The sequence below is a fragment of the Sardina pilchardus genome, chromosome 9, assembly GCF_963854185.1.
Source record: "Sardina pilchardus chromosome 9, fSarPil1.1, whole genome shotgun sequence".
NCBI lineage: Eukaryota > Metazoa > Chordata > Actinopteri > Clupeiformes > Clupeidae > Sardina > Sardina pilchardus.
The window spans coordinates 15,204,373-15,226,536 of NC_085002.1; the positions used below are offsets into that span (position 1 = coordinate 15,204,373).

General features: G+C 41.1%; 1 protein-coding gene across 1 annotated transcript; it reads left to right on the top strand.

Moving 5' to 3' along the window:
- The first annotated feature begins 852 nt into the window (after positions 1-852).
- Positions 853-20,703, top strand: sfmbt1 (Scm like with four mbt domains 1). Its single transcript, XM_062545913.1, has 21 exons — positions 853-941; positions 3,924-3,977; positions 4,195-4,289; positions 7,155-7,398; positions 8,266-8,354; positions 9,628-9,880; positions 10,074-10,171; positions 11,240-11,341; positions 12,137-12,284; positions 12,661-12,743; positions 12,929-13,055; positions 13,177-13,290; positions 13,549-13,591; positions 14,093-14,157; positions 15,084-15,226; positions 15,361-15,470; positions 15,763-15,938; positions 17,386-17,561; positions 17,994-18,215; positions 18,877-19,005; positions 19,551-20,703. The coding sequence occupies exons 2-21, from the start codon at positions 3,953-3,955 to the stop codon at positions 19,689-19,691; spliced, it is 2,583 nt and encodes an 860-aa protein (XP_062401897.1). The 5' UTR covers positions 853-941; positions 3,924-3,952; the 3' UTR covers positions 19,692-20,703.
- The last annotated feature ends 1,461 nt before the right edge of the window (positions 20,704-22,164 follow it).

A 22,164-nucleotide genomic window follows, 5' to 3' on the forward strand; every position in this document is an offset into this window, starting at 1 on the left:
AGTTCAACTCCTAACTGACGGGGTAGCCTATCTTTGGCTATCCCACATGGTCATTGTTTAAGGAACACACAATATTTCAACTGCATATTCTATGGGACACAGAACACAACACAGCTATGCCTGAAATATGTGACCGAGTTGAACTGAGTCGAAGGTTGCAGAATGCACAGGAAAAGGCGTTGAAAAAGCTATGTCACCACAATAATCTCTAGGCTACAGCCCTACCTTCAGTAGCCAATTTCTTTCCAATAGTTACACTGACAGACATATGTGATTCGTCGACTGGTGTATTTGGTGTTTCTGGGGAACTGGGTAAAATAATTGATGTAGGCTACTGATCATACTTGGCGATGCTTCCAACACTGCGGTGCAATTCTGCACAGGCTTTAGTTGTAGCCTAATAGATTAAGCATTTATGGCAGTCATAATGGCATCGGACAAAGGGAGAAGAAAACATAGTTTGATATTTCAACCGATTAACTGGATAGCTTTCCCCTTATTTTCAAGTCCGGTATCTAACTTAGGCTATGTATAATGCATTCAATAAAGAGAAGACTCTGTTAAAGCAGTGACCAAACAGGTTCTTTCAACGATTAGGAGTTGGATTTAATTGGCAACCTTAAAATATCTAAAAATAGACGACAACCTAATCAGTTTCAATGCATCATGACAATTTATGTAGCTGCTTTAAGAATGTTGCAAATTCTTTCTGATGTAATACAACTATTTAGATATAGAATTCCTGATTTTTCCATTGACGTGACAAGTCTTTTTTATTCGCTGAAAGCCGACAATATCTGCTACCCGGGCTTAGAACGTGGATGTGAAGCTAGGCGGCAGAACATGCGCAGTGGCAGTTTGTGCCATATTGGAATGAGGTCGTGAACGGCTAGGCGGAAAAAGATACTGCATCTAAAACCGACTTGAAAAACTCCTTACTGGTAAGATACGCATTTGGTTACCAAATATTTACATGTTGTAATATATGAACTTACGACAAAAGGCAGTAGCAAACCATTTAGTGTTGTCTGCATCTTTTTTCCCGTCTCCAAAAAAGATGACTTGGGCTCGGTTGAGTGCAAGCGCCCTTATTGCTTGCTAGCTATATTGCTCAAGCTATGACGTTTCCGTAACTTGACTTGGTTACAGGCGTTTTTAGCATGTGCCGATTCAGCCGCACTGGAGTGAGTGGTGTGCAGCTATGTTGCATTTTGATAAACAATATAAATTTCAAAATTGTTTATTGAACATTCAATATCTTCCTCTCCCCTTTATCTTCCGGCATGAAAGTTGGATAATCGGCGCGAATGTCTGAAATGCTGTGGGCTTAATATCTTGCTAGCGTGTAGCCGAACATTGCGTTTTTATTGGATCGGAATCCACCTACAACCATGTCTTTATAAAATACTCATAACTGTCTTAATAACATATCTAATATGTGCAGCTCCACATTTTGACATTGCAGTGATGTTAGGATGTAACGTTATTGCATAACGCCAAGTCCTTTCCGACGAGTCCGAAGTTGTTTTTTATTTCAGTTTCAGTCAAAGGTCTGATCAAACTTCTCAATTAACGTTAACTCGCTGTCTTTATTTCGACATTCACTGTTTAACGGACATACACAAAGCCTACAGTGTGCACCAACTCCCCAAGTTATATAACTTGCATTAGGCTATCTTGGTGTTAGTCAGCAGTGTTACTTCCATTGTGCATGAGCAATAAATAAATGGCAGCTAGTCTCTTGACATTGCAGTGGTTTATTTTAAATTCAAATGGGTTGAGTACGTGCAAATAGCTGGGCTATCTAGACCACTTGAAATAGTCCAAATGTGTTGGCATGTTGGAGAGGGGGATTTGAATGGATTTTAACATTTTAAAAGTGGAAAGCAGAAAAACTTTATCGTTTTAAAAGTTGGCCAGTTATGCCTAAACTTTAACCTAACCAGACAATTTGTGTACATTTGTTTTTAGTTACTAGTTGGAAGCATAATTGCATAGGCTGACTGTCACTACAGCAGTTGACGTCGGTAGCCTACTCTGCGCATATTTTGTGTTGATGGAGGCTACCTCCGAACTTCCCAATCTTGTTTGCGTGTAAGCTCTAGGTGTACCCGTTATACCTGTTATGTTATACCGGGAGCCGTGTATGATGTTAATGTAATATTTGAGCACTTGACCTAATATATCAAGTCATATTGAACGTGAATGTCTGCTCTCTGTATGAAGAACATGGATGGTCTCCCCGATTTGGTGAAGCTCGCACTTTGAATGAAAGAGCAGACGCAAGATTTATTTTGTACTTGCATCGTTGGACAGGTGTGGGTTGTCACTGACAGTGGTGGTATGTTTCTGCATGTTCGGGGGGAGGGTGTTGTATTTATTAAAGATGCAGTGCGCGAAAGGTTGGTATTAAAGCGCTCAACAGACAATCAACCGGCTCCCCTCCATTCTGTGCTCCCGAAACACATGCGACTTGGCTTAAATTAAATGGTTCGGTCCGAGCCTCCATGCATCAAATGCACCGATCCAGGATTACATATAAAAACTGAAGCCAATTCTGAACGGACAGGGTCCCTAGGAGTAGTTTGCTGAATTTGACAAACCGTTTTTGTTTTTACAATGAATCACAGACTGAACTGGTGTATCACTTATGTGCCCCACGTTATTTATTGTAATTAACAGCAACATCTGATGGACAGGTCCCTATTTAACTGGCCATACTGCTATTTTCATTGTCTTGCCTTTTGGAAGCAAGTGTGACCTCTAGCACAATGTGCCTCTCCATGCTGGCTGTCTCTCCTGATCCTGACATAGTTGTGGGGTTTTTCGGGAGGGGTGAGTTGGAGGCTGAGGGGTCTGGGGAGGTTGAATGAGCTGATCCCAGCCCAGCTCTAGGGTCGAGGACACCAAGGGGCTGTCACACACCAGCCGTCCCACTCCGCTCTCCGTTTTAATAGAGACGTCAAGGCTCAACAAAGACTGGTTGACAGCTCAACTGTCTGAATAGATCATCATTGAAGCCAGCGCATCTCTTTAAAAAAAACATGACAGATCACACATCTATGTCTGTAGCTGACTCGCATTGTTCTTTGCACATAAATATATGGGGAACAAGAATTTTCTCCAATATGAACCCTTGTGTTTCATTTGAATTAGATTTTTAAAAATGTAGGCCTATGTGGGATGAAGCAGATGTTCATTAAAATCAAAACTTTTTATTATTGCTATTTTGCTCTTGTGAAAAAATCTGATCAGTTTCATAGCTTTCTCCTGACCAGTTCAGGAGAAAGCTATGCTGGTTATGGTTGTTATTATTAATATGATTAGATTTTATTAATCATTTTAAAGTTTTCTAAAACAATATTTTACGTATTAGATATCTTGCATATTAAGTAGACATAGTTGCACTCGTATCGTAAGTTTCAAGAGGATTGTCATGGAAGCTGATTACTTTTTATTATTTCATTTTTAAGATCAGAGAACAGACCTGCTGTTGTCACCATTTAATTTGTAAATGGTCAGAGCCTATGTGAAGAACTTTCCCTCTGCTCTATCTATTTAAAATGCACGCGCGCACACACACACACACACACACACACACACACACAAATGAGGCAAGTGCCCACCCCTTTCTCAGATCATCACTGGATATCCCTCTCTGTATACTGAGGTTTTGATCTTTTTCTCCACTTTGTTAACTTGTGCAATGTTGGATATGAAGTTTTTGGATTTGGCTATATTGACTAAGCTTATTTTGTCAACATAATGCATCACCAAGGTAGTCTAGTGATATGAGCAGGATTTCTGTTCCCACAGGTTTTTAGACATTTTTAACATAGACTTTTGGAGATGGTATAAAGTCTCTCTTTGTTCATATTCAATTTTAACCTCATTGATATGCCCTCCCCCCATGTCTGCAACAGCTGTGAGACCGTCTGTAGGGGGAGCCAACATGAGCCATGAGCCACTGGAGTCTGGTGAGTTTAGCCACTGCAACATCTTTCACTGTTCTTTGTTGGAACCACTGTTGATGGAGCAGGGCATTTTTGGGTTTGGTTGTGTGTTTGAGTGTTCCGTGTAATCGCTCTTAAGTAGGTGTAGTTACTGCACTCCAATGGAGCGGCAGGACAATCATCCATCCATTATGCTTTCTGCCAAGAATAAAATGACCTCATTTCCTGCAATCTCTCACAGATGGTGACTCTGGTCAGGATGTGTGTGACTTCAACTGGGATGAATACCTGGAGGAGAATAGCACCTTGTCAGTCCCTCATCATGCGTTCAAACATGTGAGTATAGTCAGTAGGCCTGCACAAGTAGACGAGCTGTGTGTGGGCAAGAAAGACCATTATTTGACTGTTATTATTCAGAATAGAAAGTTTAAATATATTAAACATGCTATAGACATAAGCATATTTAGTATTTTGTTTGTAAATCTAAAGGAAAATATGTCCTGCTAGCTATCTGTTACTTTCCTGAAAAACACATTATTTTTTGTAACTTTGTCCGGTAACATTTGATAATCAAACGAGAACCTTTGCATGCACCTTGTTTCTATTCATAGGTAAAATTCCTTTTTGTCATTCATGCTCTTGAGCTCCTTGATCCCTGTGGATTATATGCACCCCCACACGCTGCATTTCCCTCCAGTTTAGTGATGTGTTGGGGAAAGGACTTTTCTGCCACTGCTGAGACAATAGAACATGTCTGTAACAGTCCTTCTGAAATGCAGTGCCTCACACTACACTGTCACCCTGCAGTGTTTTACATGTCCTGGCTAACCACAGTGTTCTTTCATTATTACTAAATAAGCAGCAAGCTTGCTATTGTAGCCCCAAAATAGATCATCTGTAGTCAGAGTGGTTAGATCCTCTCTGCCTAATCAGACGTTTCTCACCACTGGAGACCAACATGCGTTATTAGCGTTAATCAAGGACCATGTAATCATCTGATGAGCTCATAAGCAAATGCTAGAAGGGAGAGGGAGTAGAATATGTAGACTACAATGTTTCTGTGTTAACTTTCTGCTTCATTTGGTTGCACAGTGATTGTTGCTGTGGATACCAGTCAGTGTTCTTGTCATTTGCGTAAAAAAAAAAAAAAGCTTGTTTCAACAATGAAATTCATGACTATTGTCGTCATGCATGCAGTACATTTTTTAAAAAAAGAAAAGAAAAAAATCCCGAAAACACATTAGTAGGAGGAATTCTCCTCAAAAAAGGTGCCCGATTGTTATGTGGTGGATAGAAGTATCACAATTAGTACAGATTCTCTTTAGGATGTCCAAAATTGTGGACCCTTTAAGCCCATTTCTAAAGGAAAGCATAAAATTGGTCCCCAAAAAAGACCCGGTAGCCACAAAGCCTCACATAATCGGCACAGTATACCTTATTCTGCAATTTGGTGTATACTGAATGTTGAGAAGTAAAATGTCCAAAATAAACCATGAAATTAGCCCAACATATTTTCTACAATTTTAGATGGACAACATGATTTAAACTGACAAAATTGAAGGAGAGCCTGAATGGATCTTCATCTTAGTAATGAATGTCCAGTATAATGCTAATAATACATGAATGTGTTATTTAAACACTTTAAAAGCAGCTCCTGTGAATGACGATTAATAGATAATTTATTGTTAACATGTTCATATGAGCAGAGATCAAGCAGTCTATACAGTTTAGCGTTATGATTATCCATTAGCATTACCCCACATAGATATGCTTGTATTAGAGCCAGTTACAGCAAATAAATTAAAATTACATTGTACAACTGTGGCTTCCTCCAAGTCCTGGAGGTTTTTGTCCCTCAGGTAATTTAAATTGATGCTGTATTTTCAAACAGGCTGAATAGAATTTCCGTAGAGAGAAGAGGAAGTTAGTTGAATATTTCAGAGAACAGGGAGAGATGCCAGTAGAAATTGATTAAAGGCTGTGGTACAGTTGAATGTTTGCCATCATGTTTGAAGTCAAGCCATCATTTTAATACAACAAAATTAAGGGGGAAAAACTCCATTGAGGATTGTAAATCAACAGGCCACTTCATGCCAAATTCCTGTCAAAGTGAATACTCCTCGCTACACGTAGGAAGCCTCTATAAGTGTTCACTAGTGAATATTAATGACTTTCTTCATAAAATGACCACTGAAATACTGGTCACTCTTTGAAATTGTTTAAATGTGTTTATGTGGCATTTGTTAAAAACGAAATCAATGTACAGGAGAAAAGTATGACATGGACAGTATGAGAAGTTAGATTTTATGAATCGAGATTGTCCCACATATAGTGGACAGCAACCCAGGTGTAGAACGGAGAGGACCTTCTCACGAACCCAGCATAGAGTAAGGAAAGAAAGTGGGATATGAAGACACCCAAAGAAAATAAGTAACATGGTCATTTAATCAGAATCAACCAAATCTTATCACTGAAAGAATGTGTGCATTTAGGCAAAGCAAAGATAGGCCTATTGTCATATACTGTATAATCATCTGTGATTGGAAAGATAGTCATTTTTTCCTGACTGTGGTTTATTATCAGTTTGTAATGGTTAGACAAAGTAGGAAGTAGGATTAAGATTCCCTGATTAATGTGAGTAGGCTGGACCAGTGATCAATGAAATGGAGTTAGCACAAAGAGTTGGAAAGGTTTCACAAACATGAGGTCTAAGGTCTTCCTAACTTATTAGCACAAAATGCACAAAAGAGGGTTGTATTTAGTGTAGACTTAAAGATAGAACGGTAGTAACACCTGAAAATCGATCTGCAAATTTGTATAAAATGTTACTGTAATTTCCCGACTATTAGCCACGGCTTATACATTGATTTTGCAGAAATTCTTCAGCTATGAGGTTAATACAGGGGGGCAGTTATTATGGTGTTAATATGGTTTTGTTTCTTTTAACTTGCATAGAACACTGTCCTGCCGCTTATACACAATGCGGCTTATATGCGGGAAATTACTGTATGCTTCAATTCAGTACATAATGTTTTTTCACTTGGTTTCCCCCTCGTATATAGGGCTCCTCAGGGGCAGGATGATGATACATTTTAAATTTGTATAGCGCTTTTCAAGACCCACAAAGACACTTAACTATGATGAGCAACTAGCAGTCCTTAGTCTTTGCTAAATGACTCTTCCTCTGCCCCCGTTGTGCAGGTGGACCAGGGTCTTCAGACAGGACTGGCCCCTGGCATGAAGCTAGAGGTCAGCGTTCGGGGCGAGGCAGACGGGGCGCACTGGGTGGCCACCATCATCACCACCTGTGGACAGCTGCTGCTCCTGCGCTACGAGGGTTACCAGGACGACCGGCGCGCCGACTTCTGGTGCGACATCATGACGGCCAACCTTCACCCGCTGGGCTGGAGCCGTCAACAGGGGCACCCAGTGAGACCCCCAGAGGGTGAGTGGGGAACGATTGAGCACTTTGTTTGTTTGTTTGTTTGTTTGTTTATGTTTTTTAATAGCTGAAAATTGGGTATGTATATCTTTGATGCGTAGTGTTCTAATTATTAGCATTAGGTATGAAAGTGGAGACGTATGAATGTTTTAGCATTGGCATTGATGAAAATGAATATTTAATAGCTAGAATGTAGAAAAAAGAAAAAAGCGCTAGTACAAAAGTATTTGTTTTTAAGTAGTAGTAAGCAGTAAGAGTCTGTTCCTTAAAAAGGAATCTGTTAAAATTACTGTAGATACATTAGAAGTGTCCTAACTTTTTCAATTGGCTGGGTTCAATTCTCAAATGGTCGTCTGCACTTTAGAGTTTCTCTATTCTTCTTTGAATAAGCATTGTTTCTGCTTTGCATAATCTCTAACATCAGAGAATGTATTCAAATTATGGCTGCAGAAGTATTTTAATATGTTGTTGTTTCATGCATTGACAATGAATGTCTATTTTAAGCCAATTAAATTTAGAGTGTTATTTTAGTTGCGTCAGATTGGTATGTTTGTTTTCTTTATTAGTATGTTTACTTTATTGTATTGAAACTATCACGTTGATAACATACATTTGTATTGTATCTCAAGGATACAATACAATATATATATATGCAGTATATTAAATGAACATTGCTCCTAAATTTTGAATTTAAATGTGTTCCAAAAAGTCAAATTATTTAATTCAGGCAGAATTGTGAGTTATTCGCAAGATTGCCTTTCTCCCAACCTTTGTTGCCCCCCTTTGAACAATGTCAACAGTAGTTATCAGATTTTCTTGGCTCTGATGGTGGGGTAGCTGATATGACCTTTGAACTCTGTGTGTTGGTAGGTGTGCGGGAGAAGCACCCTGACTGGGAAGCCCTGCTGGAGAAAGCCCTCTCAGACAGCTGCAGCGCCCCTGCACACCTGCTGGAAGGGGTAAGTCATCCACACATTCCTTTTCATGCTGCTCTCATACTTTTGATGGAAATGGGGTGCTTGAGCAGGTGTGGAAAATATGGAATTGTAATATTGAAGTAGTATTATGATCTGGAGGTTTTGCTCGTAGTGATACATGCACAAGAAGGTCAAAGGTCAAATTCAGGAATTATTGGTCTCTCATATTAGGGTTGTGCAATTAATCGAATGTTATCCAAATGATCACAAAAACAGTATAATCAAGAAAAAACAAATATCATTTTGCCACATTCCGTTTAGAAATAGTGTCAAAAACAGATAAATTCCAACTCTTACTGATTCACTGATTTCTGATTCACGCTGCTTCTTTTAAGCCTGCAGTCAACAGCCTGTTCCCTCTGTGCAGAGGCCACTCAAGAAGTTTTGGGGTGTGTGTGTGTGTGTGAGTGTGAGTGTACTTGTACAGTCTTTTCACTAATAGTTAGCATCAGGAACCACACCAAAATTGTAACTAGCGCATTCAAGTAAAACCACCGTTTTTTTTGTTTTTTTTAATCAGCATGTTATAGCTTGTCAATTACTATTACTTCTATTAGTGCAAATGAATATCATCAGGCAAACACGAATGTTATTATTAGAGATCATTAACACTGATAATCCCAATGGATTATGAAACATATTTAGCAAGACCCAGAGGAGAAAACCTTGGTTGCATTTAAAGGTGGAAACTTGTGGGAAAACTGAATGCCATAGCCAGTGTTAAACATTAGCCATTCAGCCATCAACCAGTGGTTTTCACCAGTGCCTCACTGGCTGCTGAAGCAGACAGCCAAGAACAGATAACTAATGAAAAGATGTCTAGGAGAGGAGAGAGAGAGAAGCTGCTAATGTGCTGTGACGGACAGCCAATTAGTGCAGATAAGCAAGCAGAGATGTAGACAAGCCTACAAACATGACACAAGTACAATTCTAAAGAAAAGGGCGCTTTTATCAGCTCATCGACCAACATGTCTCTGGATTTAATCCAAAATGCCTGAATATTCCAAACTTCACAGTATGTAATCACAATGTAATGCACCTGCAATAGGTTATGTGCTGTTACGAATGTGTGTTGATCACAATTTTGACCAATATATTCACGATTATGATTTTTTCCATGATCAGCCAGCAGCCTAATACTCTCACTAAGATGTTTTACATATTTTTACAAAAATGTACGTGAAAATAATGACTGTTGAGCTGAGTTTCAGAAGCTTGAGTCTATTTGAAAAACTTCTGAATTTGTTGACTGTAGGCGCAGCACGTGCTGAGCCCACTGGACCTCTTGGCGTCCGGCACCAGCCTGGAGCTGCAGGACAGCCGGGACGCAGCGGTCGCCTGGGCCGTCGTCATCGAGGACAACGTGGGCGGCCGGCTGCGGCTTCGCTACCACGGCGCCGAGGCGCTCCCCGACGCCACCGCCACCCTGTGGCTCTTCTACCTGAGCCCCCTGCTCCATCTGCCCGGGTGGGCCCAGGACACCGGCTGCACACTCAGACCCCCGGCTGGTGAGTGGTCACTCGCTCCGTCCGCACCAAATCACATCACTTCACGTCACGTGCTGGATGGGCCAGGGGTAGGGTCCACAGTCCAAAGGTGCTGTGATCTGTGATTAGCTGGGTAAATATTGAATGGGTTAAACTGGAGTCTTTAAAAAAGAAAACAAACTCTGTGTGTGTGTGTGTGTGTGTGTGTTTTCAGCACTGCTCCCACTGCGCACTGAGGAAGAGTGGGACAAGGTCAGACAAACAATCAGCTCTTTGCCCCAGGACTCCACTATCACGGAGGAGTTCCAGAAGGTTAGCTTTGGCTAACATAATGCCTTTTTAAAAGCTTCTTGAATGCACCCACCCCCACTCATGGGTCTTGTATTGTGTGCCTAGTACTCCGTGGAGAAGGAGGAGGTAGTTCGGTCTTGCCCATCCTGTGTAATTATTTAAAAAATACTGTGTATGCACTGCAGTTGTATAGATCACATCCTTTGACTGTGTTAATATTAACAAGACGAGTTCTTTAAAAATACAAATGACGAAGGAACATTATGCTGTAGTCATTACCTCAGTATGAGCTCTCTTCTGATTATATTTGCCTGTAGATCATTTTGCCATTGCTCAGACACAGATATTTAGAAATCAAGTATTTTATTTTACCCATCCTCTTCTGTAGCGTTTGTTCTGCTGCCAGCCAAGACTGGAAAATATTACTTCCTTTAACCTTGTCAGTTAGTCTATAGCTGTGCTATAAATACATATCGCTGAATTAGCGTAGGATGAGATGTATAGCCTACCGGTACATGTGAAGAGTTCAGATGCAGAATGCTCTGAATTCATCAGACCACTTTTCTTAAATTAGCATGTTGTGAGGAAAGTGCTCTACAGGTCACCGCAGAGAACAGTCATGGGCAAAATGGTACAGCAGAAGAGTGTTATTTCTAGAGAGTGATCTTTTTACATGATTGCCACCTGTTGTGTCATGCAAATGGCACGGGCCATTAATACAGTTGCTCTTTTTGATTGACAGTGTTTTATATAGCCCCGAGGGTAAATTTAGAAATAAAGTGCTATTTCAGTTTAAAACAAAGTGGAAACTTTTTGCCCTTGTACAAGACCAGTTCTGCAAATGTACCCTGATAATTTGGGTAAGAATAGTCTTTCTAATCATGGTGATTTGTGTAATGGTAGCAATGACCTTAAAGTAGATAAAAACAATGCAAAGCAGTGTGGTGACTAGCATATTTTTTTTTTTTATCTTTAATCTTTGCATGTCTGTGACCAAGGCCATAATGATTATGTGTGTGTGTGTGTGTGTGTGTGTGTGTGTGTGTGTGTGTGTGTGTGTGCTCACGCTTGCTTTGTCTCTCTATGAAGGACCGGCCAGCCATCAACTCACACAGTTTCACTGAGGGAATGAAACTGGAGGCAGTAGACCCTGCAGCTCCATTCACTATCAGTCCTGCCACAGTCAAGAAGGTAGCCTGCTTGCACACCACCATGTGACCTTTGACCTTATCCTTTACCTCACTGACATCTCCAATTAGGGATGAAGCGATATGCTCAACTCACAATTCAATGTGATTAACGATTTTAAGTTCACAATGCTATTTTCTCACGTCTTGTTTTTAGTTGAATAAGCAGCAGTCAGTGTTTTGCACAGGAAACATGTTGGTTAAGGTGTCTGTAGCCTATGATATGTTGTATACTGATATAGAAATATAACATACTGTATGTCTGATTATTTCTTCATGACAGCACACATTATGCAGATATCATAGCCTAGGTGTTGTGACTATTAGCTACATTAGTTTCCAACAGATCTTGCTACCTCTCTGTGTCTTGCTGCTTCAACTGTCAGCAGCACTGGTTGAAGCCTGCAAATACTGTAAACAAAGTAGTTGAATGGGCTACTTCATGATAGTCTGCTGGTTGCACTGTTCAGTTTCCCCATGTGACACAAAGTGATACTTTTGCACATTGGGACATTTTTGCATTTACATTGGGAATAAGATTATAAGAATTTAGCAGTCAATTTGAATGCAACAGTTTTGAACAAATTTGTGCAGCGTGCTAATAATGCTAACTGCTATTCCCCAGAATTCTGGTCATATGAGCAAATGTACATTCTAGTGAGGAATTATGAATTGTGAACTTGGGTTAAGGCAAGTGATTTTAAGGGATAGTTTGCTCCGAGAACAAGATTATAAATAGTGTAGTTTGAAAACCATGTGAAGTTCCTCATTGTCTGTGCCCTGTCTGGACTGTCCCCAGGTGTTCGGAGAGCAATACTTCCTCGTAGAGTTAGATGACCTGCGTGAAGACGCCAAGAGCCGGGTGTTCCTCTGCCACAGGGACAGCCCGGGCATCTTCCCCGCCCAGTGGAGCCTGAAGAACGGCGTGAGCCTGAGCCCCCCTCTTGGTGCGTACTCACGCCTCACTCCCCTCAGCCTCCATGGCTCTGCTCCGTGCTCACGTGTACTCTTGGCGCATTTCAACGCCTCTGACACACGCTGATGATAGATCCAAGGTCTAGGTCTTATTCCCAGAGAGTTTAGTTAAGATTTTTGGTATGGATTGAACTTTGGTTGGCGTTTAAATTAATGTACGTGTAGATTTCCTGTTGCCTGTTGAAAATAAGTTTAGTCTTTTAGTTAAATGTTTTTAAAAGGTGGCCATAATACATGTATGTTTTGATGTGTTAGATTGCACATGAATTAAACATGTGGACATCTCTTTAGACCTCTGTTATAGTGTTGTCCCCACTGATGGTCATATTTAATGTGGTCGGTCTCCAGGTTTCCAGGGGCAGGACTTTGATTGGGCTGACTATCTTAAGCAGCATGAAGCAGAGGCTGCTCCCCAACAATGTTTCCCACCTGTGAGTAACGCAGACACAGACACACACACACACACACACACACACACACACACACAGACTCACGCACACACACACACTTGGTTATTTAGACAGCCTTTACATAGTCAGCATTACCATTAGACCTTTATCTACTGTATTTGCGTGGTGACAGTGGTCCTCATGGCCTCTGCTATCTATCCCCTCAGGAGCCGTCTGATCAGTGTTTCAAAGAGGCCATGATGCTGGAGGCAGTGAATCCCCTCTGTCCTGAAAATATCCACGTGGCAACTGTCACCAAGGTCAAAGGTCACCATATCTGGCTCCGACTGGAAGGTGAGGGTGAATTTTGCATCTGGTAAACCACCTTTCTCATCCCCTACTGGCAAAATGTCATATCCATGACTGTGATACTGAGCCACTTTGTGTGCGTTTGTCTGTTGTCTCTTTGCTGCAGGGCTCAAGCAACCAGTCCCAGAGGTGATTGCCCATGTGGACTCTATGGACCTTTTCCCAGTCAGTTGGTGTGAAACAAATGGTTACCCACTCCAGTTCCCACGCAAGCCTCGGGGTTAGTGTTGAATACACATAATGTCACACACACACACACACACACACACATACATTTCTAAGTGGTCGAATTGAATTTGAATTTGTGATTGTACCTGTTGTAATTAGCTACAGAAGTAAATGGAAGGGAAAATATAAATGGATATAATAACAGTGTATAGCACAAGCAGTTGTCAGGGTTTATGAGCAGGCGTCAGAGGTGTTCCGAAATGTCAATGATGAATGTTTTATTAATGTGCTCTTTATCTTTTTATTACAGTGGAGAAGCAGAAGAAAATTGCTGTGGTGCAGCCTGAGAAACAGTACGTGGTACCATGGGGAAGTGTGTGTGTGTGTGTGTGTGTGTGTGTGTGTGTGTGTGTGTGTGTCTGTGTGTGTGTGTCTGTGTGTGTGTGTCTGTGTGTGTGTCTGTGTGTGTGTGTCTGTGTGTAAGAGAGAGAGAGAGAGAGAGAGAGAGAGAGACTTTTCTTGCATCTTCTGTAAAAAGCCCCTTGGGGAAAATGCCAGAAATGAATCTGCTGTATAATGAACAGCTTTGCTCAATGCGAGTTTTCTTTTAGGTTTTTTTTTTATTTAATGAGCAGCACATGCTCTTAAGACTGTGTGTGAATTTGGGGACGGTTGCAGTAGGAGCAATCATAATTCAGCACAGCAGTAGATGTTGGATTGTGTGTGTGTATGTGTGTTATCATAACCATAATGTTCGTGCTTTGTATCATTGTTTTTGTTTCCCATGATGTATAAAATGGCTCCATATTTAATTGCACCTGCTCTAGTATCTCATTCTGAGTCTGCTCTCCTAGAGTCCCAGCCAGAGACTCCTTTCCTGATGCCCTCAAGCAGCAGGTGAACATGCAGTCAGACTCCGGTGAGTGGCCTCCCATTTTCATAAGTAAATAGTACCACAACATTCCGCTTTTGTTCATGCTTGCAGGGCCTTAATGTTCCCTGGCAATACGCCTAAAGGCAGTGTTGGGCCAAGCCCTTTCAGGATTTGAAAATTGAGAAGATAATTTTATATAACTCCGCAGTGTGTCCGCAGGGTTTTAAAAAGCATTTAAAGGTAGTAAATCAACTTAGCTCAAATGATGGCCATTAAAAAGTATTACAATGTAGTAATCATGATTTTACGAAGTATTACATTTAAAACAATGAATATCCAAATCGCCGCTCCTAGACTTGGCTCCACCGCAAGATCTTTACTTGATCAGTAGGATAGCCTAATATCTCAAAGTAATAACTTTCATTCAACTTGTTAAGGCACAACACAGAAAGTTGTCTTGAAATTGTTTTGTTTTTGAGTCTGCAACTAAGTGAAGTGCATCAAATCCTCACAGACTCTCTCATTCTTCAGGATATCTACATAGAGGTTATGTTAAGTAATCACTTGCAACGTTCTGGTAATTCAGGAAAGCCTGTGTAGCCCAGGTGAGCTGGTCCAAAGAAACAAATTGGTGGATAGTAAAGCTAACATTATCTGTGATTTAAAAGTATTATTACAAGCCAGATCAGTCATGTCACTCGACAGTGAAGTGAGGTCAGATGTTTAGGTTAATCACACTGCTGACACATTACATGGCAATTAAAAATCACTGTGGTGTTGAGGTTTTACATTTTTTTGAGAGGGTTTTCAAAAAGGTATTAAAAGGTATTGAATTTCACTTCAGGATTTCTATACCCTGTAACTGCTTATAAATGTTTCGTTTTCAGGCCTCACTTGAGCTCCTGCGCTTGACATATTTTGAGATAGGGTTGATTAAGTATGTGTGCATTTGTGCTTTGTGTGAACCACAGCTGGACAAGCCAATGGGAAATACTGTTGTCCGAAGATCTACTTCAACCATCGCTGCTTCTCTGGGCCATACCTCAACAAGGGGCGCATTGCGGAACTTCCCCAATGTGTCGGGCCGGGGAACTGTGTTCTGGTGCTGAAGGAGGTGAGTTCTGCAAGCCTGCAATGGGACGTTGTTGTTTTACTGTCTTTCACACGTGTGCTTTAATTTTTGTTTCCATCCTGCCCTGGTTTTCTTTTCCATTCCCTATGCTCACCTCTCCTATGCTCACCTTTCAGGTGTTGACTCTGCTGATAAACTCGGGCTACAAGCCAAGTCGCGTGCTGAGAGAACTGCAACTGGACCAGGAGGGCCGCTGGAACGGTCACGGCGAGACTCTAAAGGCCAAGTAAGATTGCATCCATTTATTCATTTCAGACCCAGCCTCGCCTGGCCTCGCCAGCCATTCACCTCGGCCTTGCACCTTCGTGCCAGTGACGCCACATCCTGACAATGCAGCTCTTCAGCTGTCTGCCATGACTTTAATTCCTTGCCCTGAAAAGAGCCAACAACCGAACTGAACAGTTGCATCGAAATATCACAAGACAAAAAGCCAGTTGGGTGTGGAGTGTGGTGTGGTTGTTTTCCATGCTAAATTGACTGTGACATTTCTAACCAGTAGTTGTTTGTCTGGCCCGCAGGTATAAGGGCAAGACTTACAGAGCCACAGTGGAGATTGTCCGCACCGCCGACCGGGTGGCTGAGTTCTGCAGGAAGACGTGCATCAAGCTGGAGTGCTGCCCCAACCTGTTTGGCCCACGGATGGTTCTGGAACGCTGCTCTGAGAATTGTTCTGTGCTCACTAAGACCAAATACAGTATGTGGCCATTTTCAAAGGATCAATTTATGGTCAACATATTAGGGGTGTAAAAAATAACCGATACATATCGATATTCGTTTTTAACCTGTAAAAGACGACTACATCGATGCATCAAGCCTCGTTTCGAATTTTTCATGACATGAATCGGTTATTGTTTCGATTTAAAAGAAACAAATCGGTTCACATTCGCAAACGTTTCTGACTTGACCGTCTCTTATGAAATACTCGATTTCCTGGCCTGGTGCGTGGCTGTGCATCCCAATTTTGATTTGAGAACAATGACAGCCTCTCATTGGTCAAAGATGGCATAGCCTATCACGTTCGTCTATCCATTCCAACGAAACGTGCCCTGGACGTGCCTGAAGGAATGAGATGCTAGTCTTCCTCAGAAAAGATTTCTGACAACTCCGAACCCATATTCAACGCGCCGGCGAAACTTAAATCCAAAGTTTGGAAGTCGTTTGGCTTTTTCAAAAGAGAAGGTCTCTTTATATGGCTCTGGTTCTATCTCTCCCGTTGTCAAGCGGGCATATCCCAGGATTCTGATTAACTTTAACTTTGAAAGATCGCTACTTTTATAGCCTACATGGCATCCAACTAGCTACAATCCACCTCCGTCATATGCTACAATGTTACTATGGTTCTGCACGTCTGTATTTCAGCTTGGATGCAACGTGACAGTTCATTTAAACTTCGCAACAAGTTTGGCGAATTAATATTCAAGGGTGATACGGGAACGACTTCAAAGGTAGCAGGTTATACGAAGTTAATGGCCACCCCATCAGCCAATCAGAGAAGAGAATTCCATTGTTGAGGGAGATAAGCAGAGAATCATTTATTCTTTTACATGAGAAAAGGCCAAGGGCAAAGCACTGCTTTATTTTCTTTTGTAACGACACCTCTTTGGTCTTTATTTTTTTTATGCAACATATACAGAGATATGTGTTTCTTCTGTTTATTTCTTTATGGTGTCCTCAGTGTGTGCCATTACTAAAATATTATATGAAAAACCTCACCTTTTCACAATAAAATGTTTTGTCATGTTCATACATCAAGTTGTTTGTCCTATTGATAACCATTAACTTGATCATGTAAAATGTGCACAATTGTAAAGTGAATGTGCACAATGAAAAATAACTTTCAGAATGCTTTTGATTATTGAACCGCATCGAATTGCATCGAATCGCATCGAATTGAATCGTACCGAATCGTTTGCTATTAACATGTATCTTTTTTTGAATCGTATCGTGACAATGTATCTAGATGCGAATCGTATCGTCTTTCACATGAGAGATTCACACCCCTACAACATATGTATATACATTTTATATATGTTTTGTATATATACATATTCAACATACTGTATGTGTGTGTGTGTGTGTATACTGTATATTGTGTGGTAAATGAAGAAGTTTAAGGTAACACTAGTTGATGTCCTTTGCAGCATATTACTATGGTAAGAAGAAGAGCAGGCGTGTGGGCAGACCCCCCGGGGGACACTCCAACCTGGAGGGAGGCAGCAAGAAGCTGGGCAGGAGGAGGAAGAGGAGGAAACAGCTGTTTGTTCACAAGAAGAGGCGGACAGCCTCCGTCGACAACACACCTGCTGGTTCCCCACAGGTAATGTTGCATATGACAGCTAGACATTTTTCCCCCCCATAGAAGTACAGTCTGGAGTAAAATTCTTGTTTACTAGGCTGGAGTGGCAGTCTTGTTCACTAGGCTTTCTGTGAAATGTATTTAATTGATTTTTTTTTTTTCAATGTATCTGTTTTAAATTGCATTATTTATTTAATCTGTTTTTATCAGTTTTTTTATTTGCATCATATTTTTGTTTGTAGCACTTTGAGATTGACTTAACATAAAGTGCAATACAAATAAAAATGTATTATTATTATTATTATTATTATTATTATTAAGCTATCTGAAATGAAGAAAAAGCACTGTATACTGAGCGCGTGCACATGGTGTTGATGTACTGATACTAATGTGCTGATACACACAACTAAAACAGTAGTTTTGACGCTCACTTTCTTGGCTGTCACACCACAGGGCAGTGAGGAAGAGGATCTCGACGAGGATGATTCCCTGAGCGAGGATTCTGGGTCGGAGAACCAGGATGACCTGCAAGATGACTCTGAATATTCCGAAAAGAAGTCGCAGCCGCCGACGCCCTCGCCCTCCCCTCCTGAGACACCACGGCCCACTCGCAGACGGCGCAAAGCCCGATCTCCCTCCTACTCTGACGACGAGAACCGTCCGCCCTCGCCAAAGGTCAGCCACCTCCTGTCATCTGGACCTTTTCTGTTACAACTTCTTGTTACAACTTGCTGGGTGTATGGAGGGGGTTGTATCAATTGCCGACACCATTTTTGTCTTCTCAGTTGTTCAACATGCCACCATATAAAACTGACTGGCATTAGAGTAGCAAAAAGAAAGTGGCTCTGTCCGAAACAGAAAAAATCCTGTCTTCTAAGATAGAAGATCGTGGCATGTTTGAATCACATATTGGTATAAAATGCTGCCTTCTAAGATAAACCTTCTAGAGCAGGTGTTGGTAATTGGCAACAGCTGGTTATTCTGCTTCATGGTATCCTGGCAACAGTGTTCTGTGTTGCTATTTTGCTAGACTGTCCAAAACGAATCCATAGCTGCTACCTTGATGCCTGCTACGGCAAGTGACTCGTTAGACAGCTGAAGGCAGCGAGGCAGCAAGCAGCTGCCTTTCGTTTCGGACAGACCCAGTGACTAACTTGCTGAGTGATAGACTTAAAGCAACATCCTCTATGTATTTTTTTATTATTATTATTTTAATGTTAATTTTTATATTAGTATTTTGAATCCAGAAGTACAGGGTCAAATGCCACTCCGACTGGACCTCTAGGCTGGCTGGCTGTCTCACTGAGTGCGATGTCCAATGTCTGTCTCTCCACAGAGCCCCCGCAGCGAGGCCCCCCAGAAGCTGTGCTTGGAGAGCAGCCCGCTGGAGTGGAGCGTGACAGACGTGGCGCGCTTCATCAGGACGACAGACTGCGCTCCACTGGCACGCATCTTCATGGACCAGGTAGCTCAGTCGGCCACAGTCATATTCATGAGGTTATTTTAGGGGATAGTGTCAACAGTCAGCGCTCTTTTTTTGTCTTCTACGTACAGTATGTGTGGTTCAAGGTACTGTTTTAGGGTACTCGGTGCGATACAAACTCAAGAGGGCATAAGTGTGTAGTTTAGTGTTTACTTAAGTCAGGACTGACATTGGCATGCAAAACTAAAACTCAATTCAATGTATGTAATCCTCCAACATTAGATGAAAAGGATTCCAGCGATCCGACTACTAGCTAAAAAAGTCAGCATCAAGATCTTTGATTTGTCACAATATGTCAGTCTTTGTAGGTTTCCTTGGCACTAGGAACCACTATGTTTTGTATTTTACCGGTAGGATGAAACACTCTCAGTGACTTTATTTTTGGGGGTTTTAAGAAATAGTTTGCTAAGCCTTTGCCCTGCTCATTAAAATAATTGTATGTAAACAGTTGTTTGTTTTTCCTTCACATGAATATGAGATTCTCTAACTTAGACCCCCCCCCCCCCCCCCTCCCACATGTTTTGCAGGAGATTGATGGACAAGCTTTGCTGTTACTTAACCTGCCCACTGTTCAGGAGTGTATGGACCTGAAGTTGGGCCCAGCTATCAAACTGTGTCACCACATTGAACGAGTCAAGCTGGCTTTCTACCAGCAGTTCGCCAGCTGAGAGCTTGCTACCCCTGGCCAGAGGATTCGCCTTGGCCTGCTACGCAGCTGTCCCATTGTGTATACCCATCTCCCAGCCCCCAAGAAGAAAACTGCACAAAGTGCTGCACAAACTAATTGGCTGATTGCATGGGGTTCAAAGGGATTGTTGGCTTCATTTGCATTTGCCCCCCAATAATTTTAATCTTTTAATTTAATGAGACAGTTAAAGGAGTTGTTGTCTGTCTGCTTGATCTTTTTTGCTTTTGAGGAGTGGAAGCAGACACCTTGAGATGGAAAATCAGGTCCACACAGTGTCCTTGAAGGTCCAGGACACTTTGTTTCTTGTTATGAACTTGACCAACTGTAGAGCGGATGACAATGCAAGAATCCAAGCACAAAGACCAATAAAACGTACTGTATGTGGTATGAGAGGTGTACATAGTGAAAGGTGAGTGTGTGTATATATTGTAAATATCAGATGTTCCTTCAGAGGAATGATGTGTTCAGATCTTTTTTGTTTTGTTTGTTTTTTTTTCCTTTCCGGAAGTCAGTGTGTTATGTACAAGCAGAACATCACAGTTCAGTTTATTGCTCAGCTTAACAGTGTATGCTCTAGCATCAAAATCTGTATTTCATACAGTGTGTTTTGTTTGTTTGTTTTCCTTTAATACTGGTGTAGATGTCTATGTTTGTATTTTATTTCAGGCAGAAATAAAATTGCAAATGGTAGATAGGAAGCCACTGCAAACAAATGAGATGAGGCAGATTCTTATTTATGTCTCAGGTGAATTTCTCCTCATGTGCGCAGAACTGATCTTCCATTTGTGTTTCTTTTTGTTCCCCATCTTCATTCTGTAAGCATCTGTAGATGTTTTTCCGTACATGTAGGTATGTTTGTAATCTACCTGTGCTGCAGTGTTGATTTTTGTTCATTTTGGGTCAAAACTAAAATTATTTTAATTTTGAAATATATGTGTTTGTGTAATGCGATTGTTATTTAAAGAAAATGTGAAATAAAAACGTAATCTTAATTTTTGCATATTCCAGTTTTAACATTTTAGAAATTCTTGGATCGGATATGTGATTTCTGCAATAGACATTGACCAGCCTCACTACTCTATTTCATGCAATAAAGTAAATAAACTGCGGTTGTCACCTGAAATCGGTAGCACCCCCCATTCTCTGTCCTTCAACCATTGTCCATGGTTCTTAACATGAATTTTAGAGTAAGCGATGCTGGAGAACACTATGTTTATTCATGAAGACACTTTTGTTCACAGTAACAACCAAAGACTCCTCCCTTCAATGCTCCCCGAGAAACTTGTTATTGTTTGAGGGACACACTACTGCTTCCACTTTCCTCCCAGTTCATGGAGCCAGGGCTATGACTGTAAGAAGTCAGTCAACATGACATTTTTTAAGAAAGTTGAGCCTTGGTTGCCCTTTTCTCTATTCTCAATTTCAGCTTGTGGACTATAACCCTGTCCTTTAATGATAGTCAGAACAGGATGTTGTGTATCTCTTAAAATCAAAAAACATCTCTTTTGTCTTTGAAGTGAACAACAGGAGGCATGACTTATCACACCAGTTTCTAAATGTGTCTAAAACTGGGCCATGTTCGTTCCCATCACTCTGGAGGAAGCTGACCAGTCGAATCAGCAAACTAAACTAAGGACCTGCCAGGGCGAGAGCTGGTCCAGGTGTTAGCTAATAGAATAAACAACAAGGAAGAAGGATCACACCCTTGGGGGTACCCTGTGTTGCTGTGTGGGTAGTAATTATGTCTTAAAGAAAAGGCCAACCTTCACCCACTGAACTCTCAGACTGTTGAGCAGCCATCCAATGAAAAGCTCTCAGCCAGAGTCCATGCCAGGATGTTAGAGATAAGAAATCCAAAAATACAATTTCAATATGTGTTTTTGATGCCTCGATGTGTGGCAAGACACAATGCAACAAGGTTAAAATCGCATCAACCCCCTGCTGGGCTTATGAGCAAATTGCAGGTCCAGTAAATTGTGTGTGTGACTGAATCTTAACCATGATTATCCTTTCAAAGCATTTCATTACATTGCCAATGAAGTTAATGCTATTGGACAGTATTGATTAGGCTTAGTTGGTTTAGGGGTCTGGATAGCCTCACAGTTTATGTTTTCCATAAACATGGCACAATGTGCTGATCTAGTTAAGATTAAAAGATGACAGTAAAAGTAGGAGACAATTGTTTGTTCACAATATGTCAGCACATTCCACAGATGTTATCTAAATTGTGTAACAATGTGTGTCTGTTTTATAGTGATATTATGAGTTGCTGCCAGGTCGAACTTTCAGCATCATCTCCATTTTACCAATCAAAACGAGAAAAGAATAATCATATTCTGCCCCTCTTCTCCCCCAGGGATCTACGAGGGACTTAAAGATCACAGGCCTATAGTCATAGCATTGTAGAGTCAACATCAAACAAAACTTTTTTTGTTTTGTTTTAAAGAAAGTTG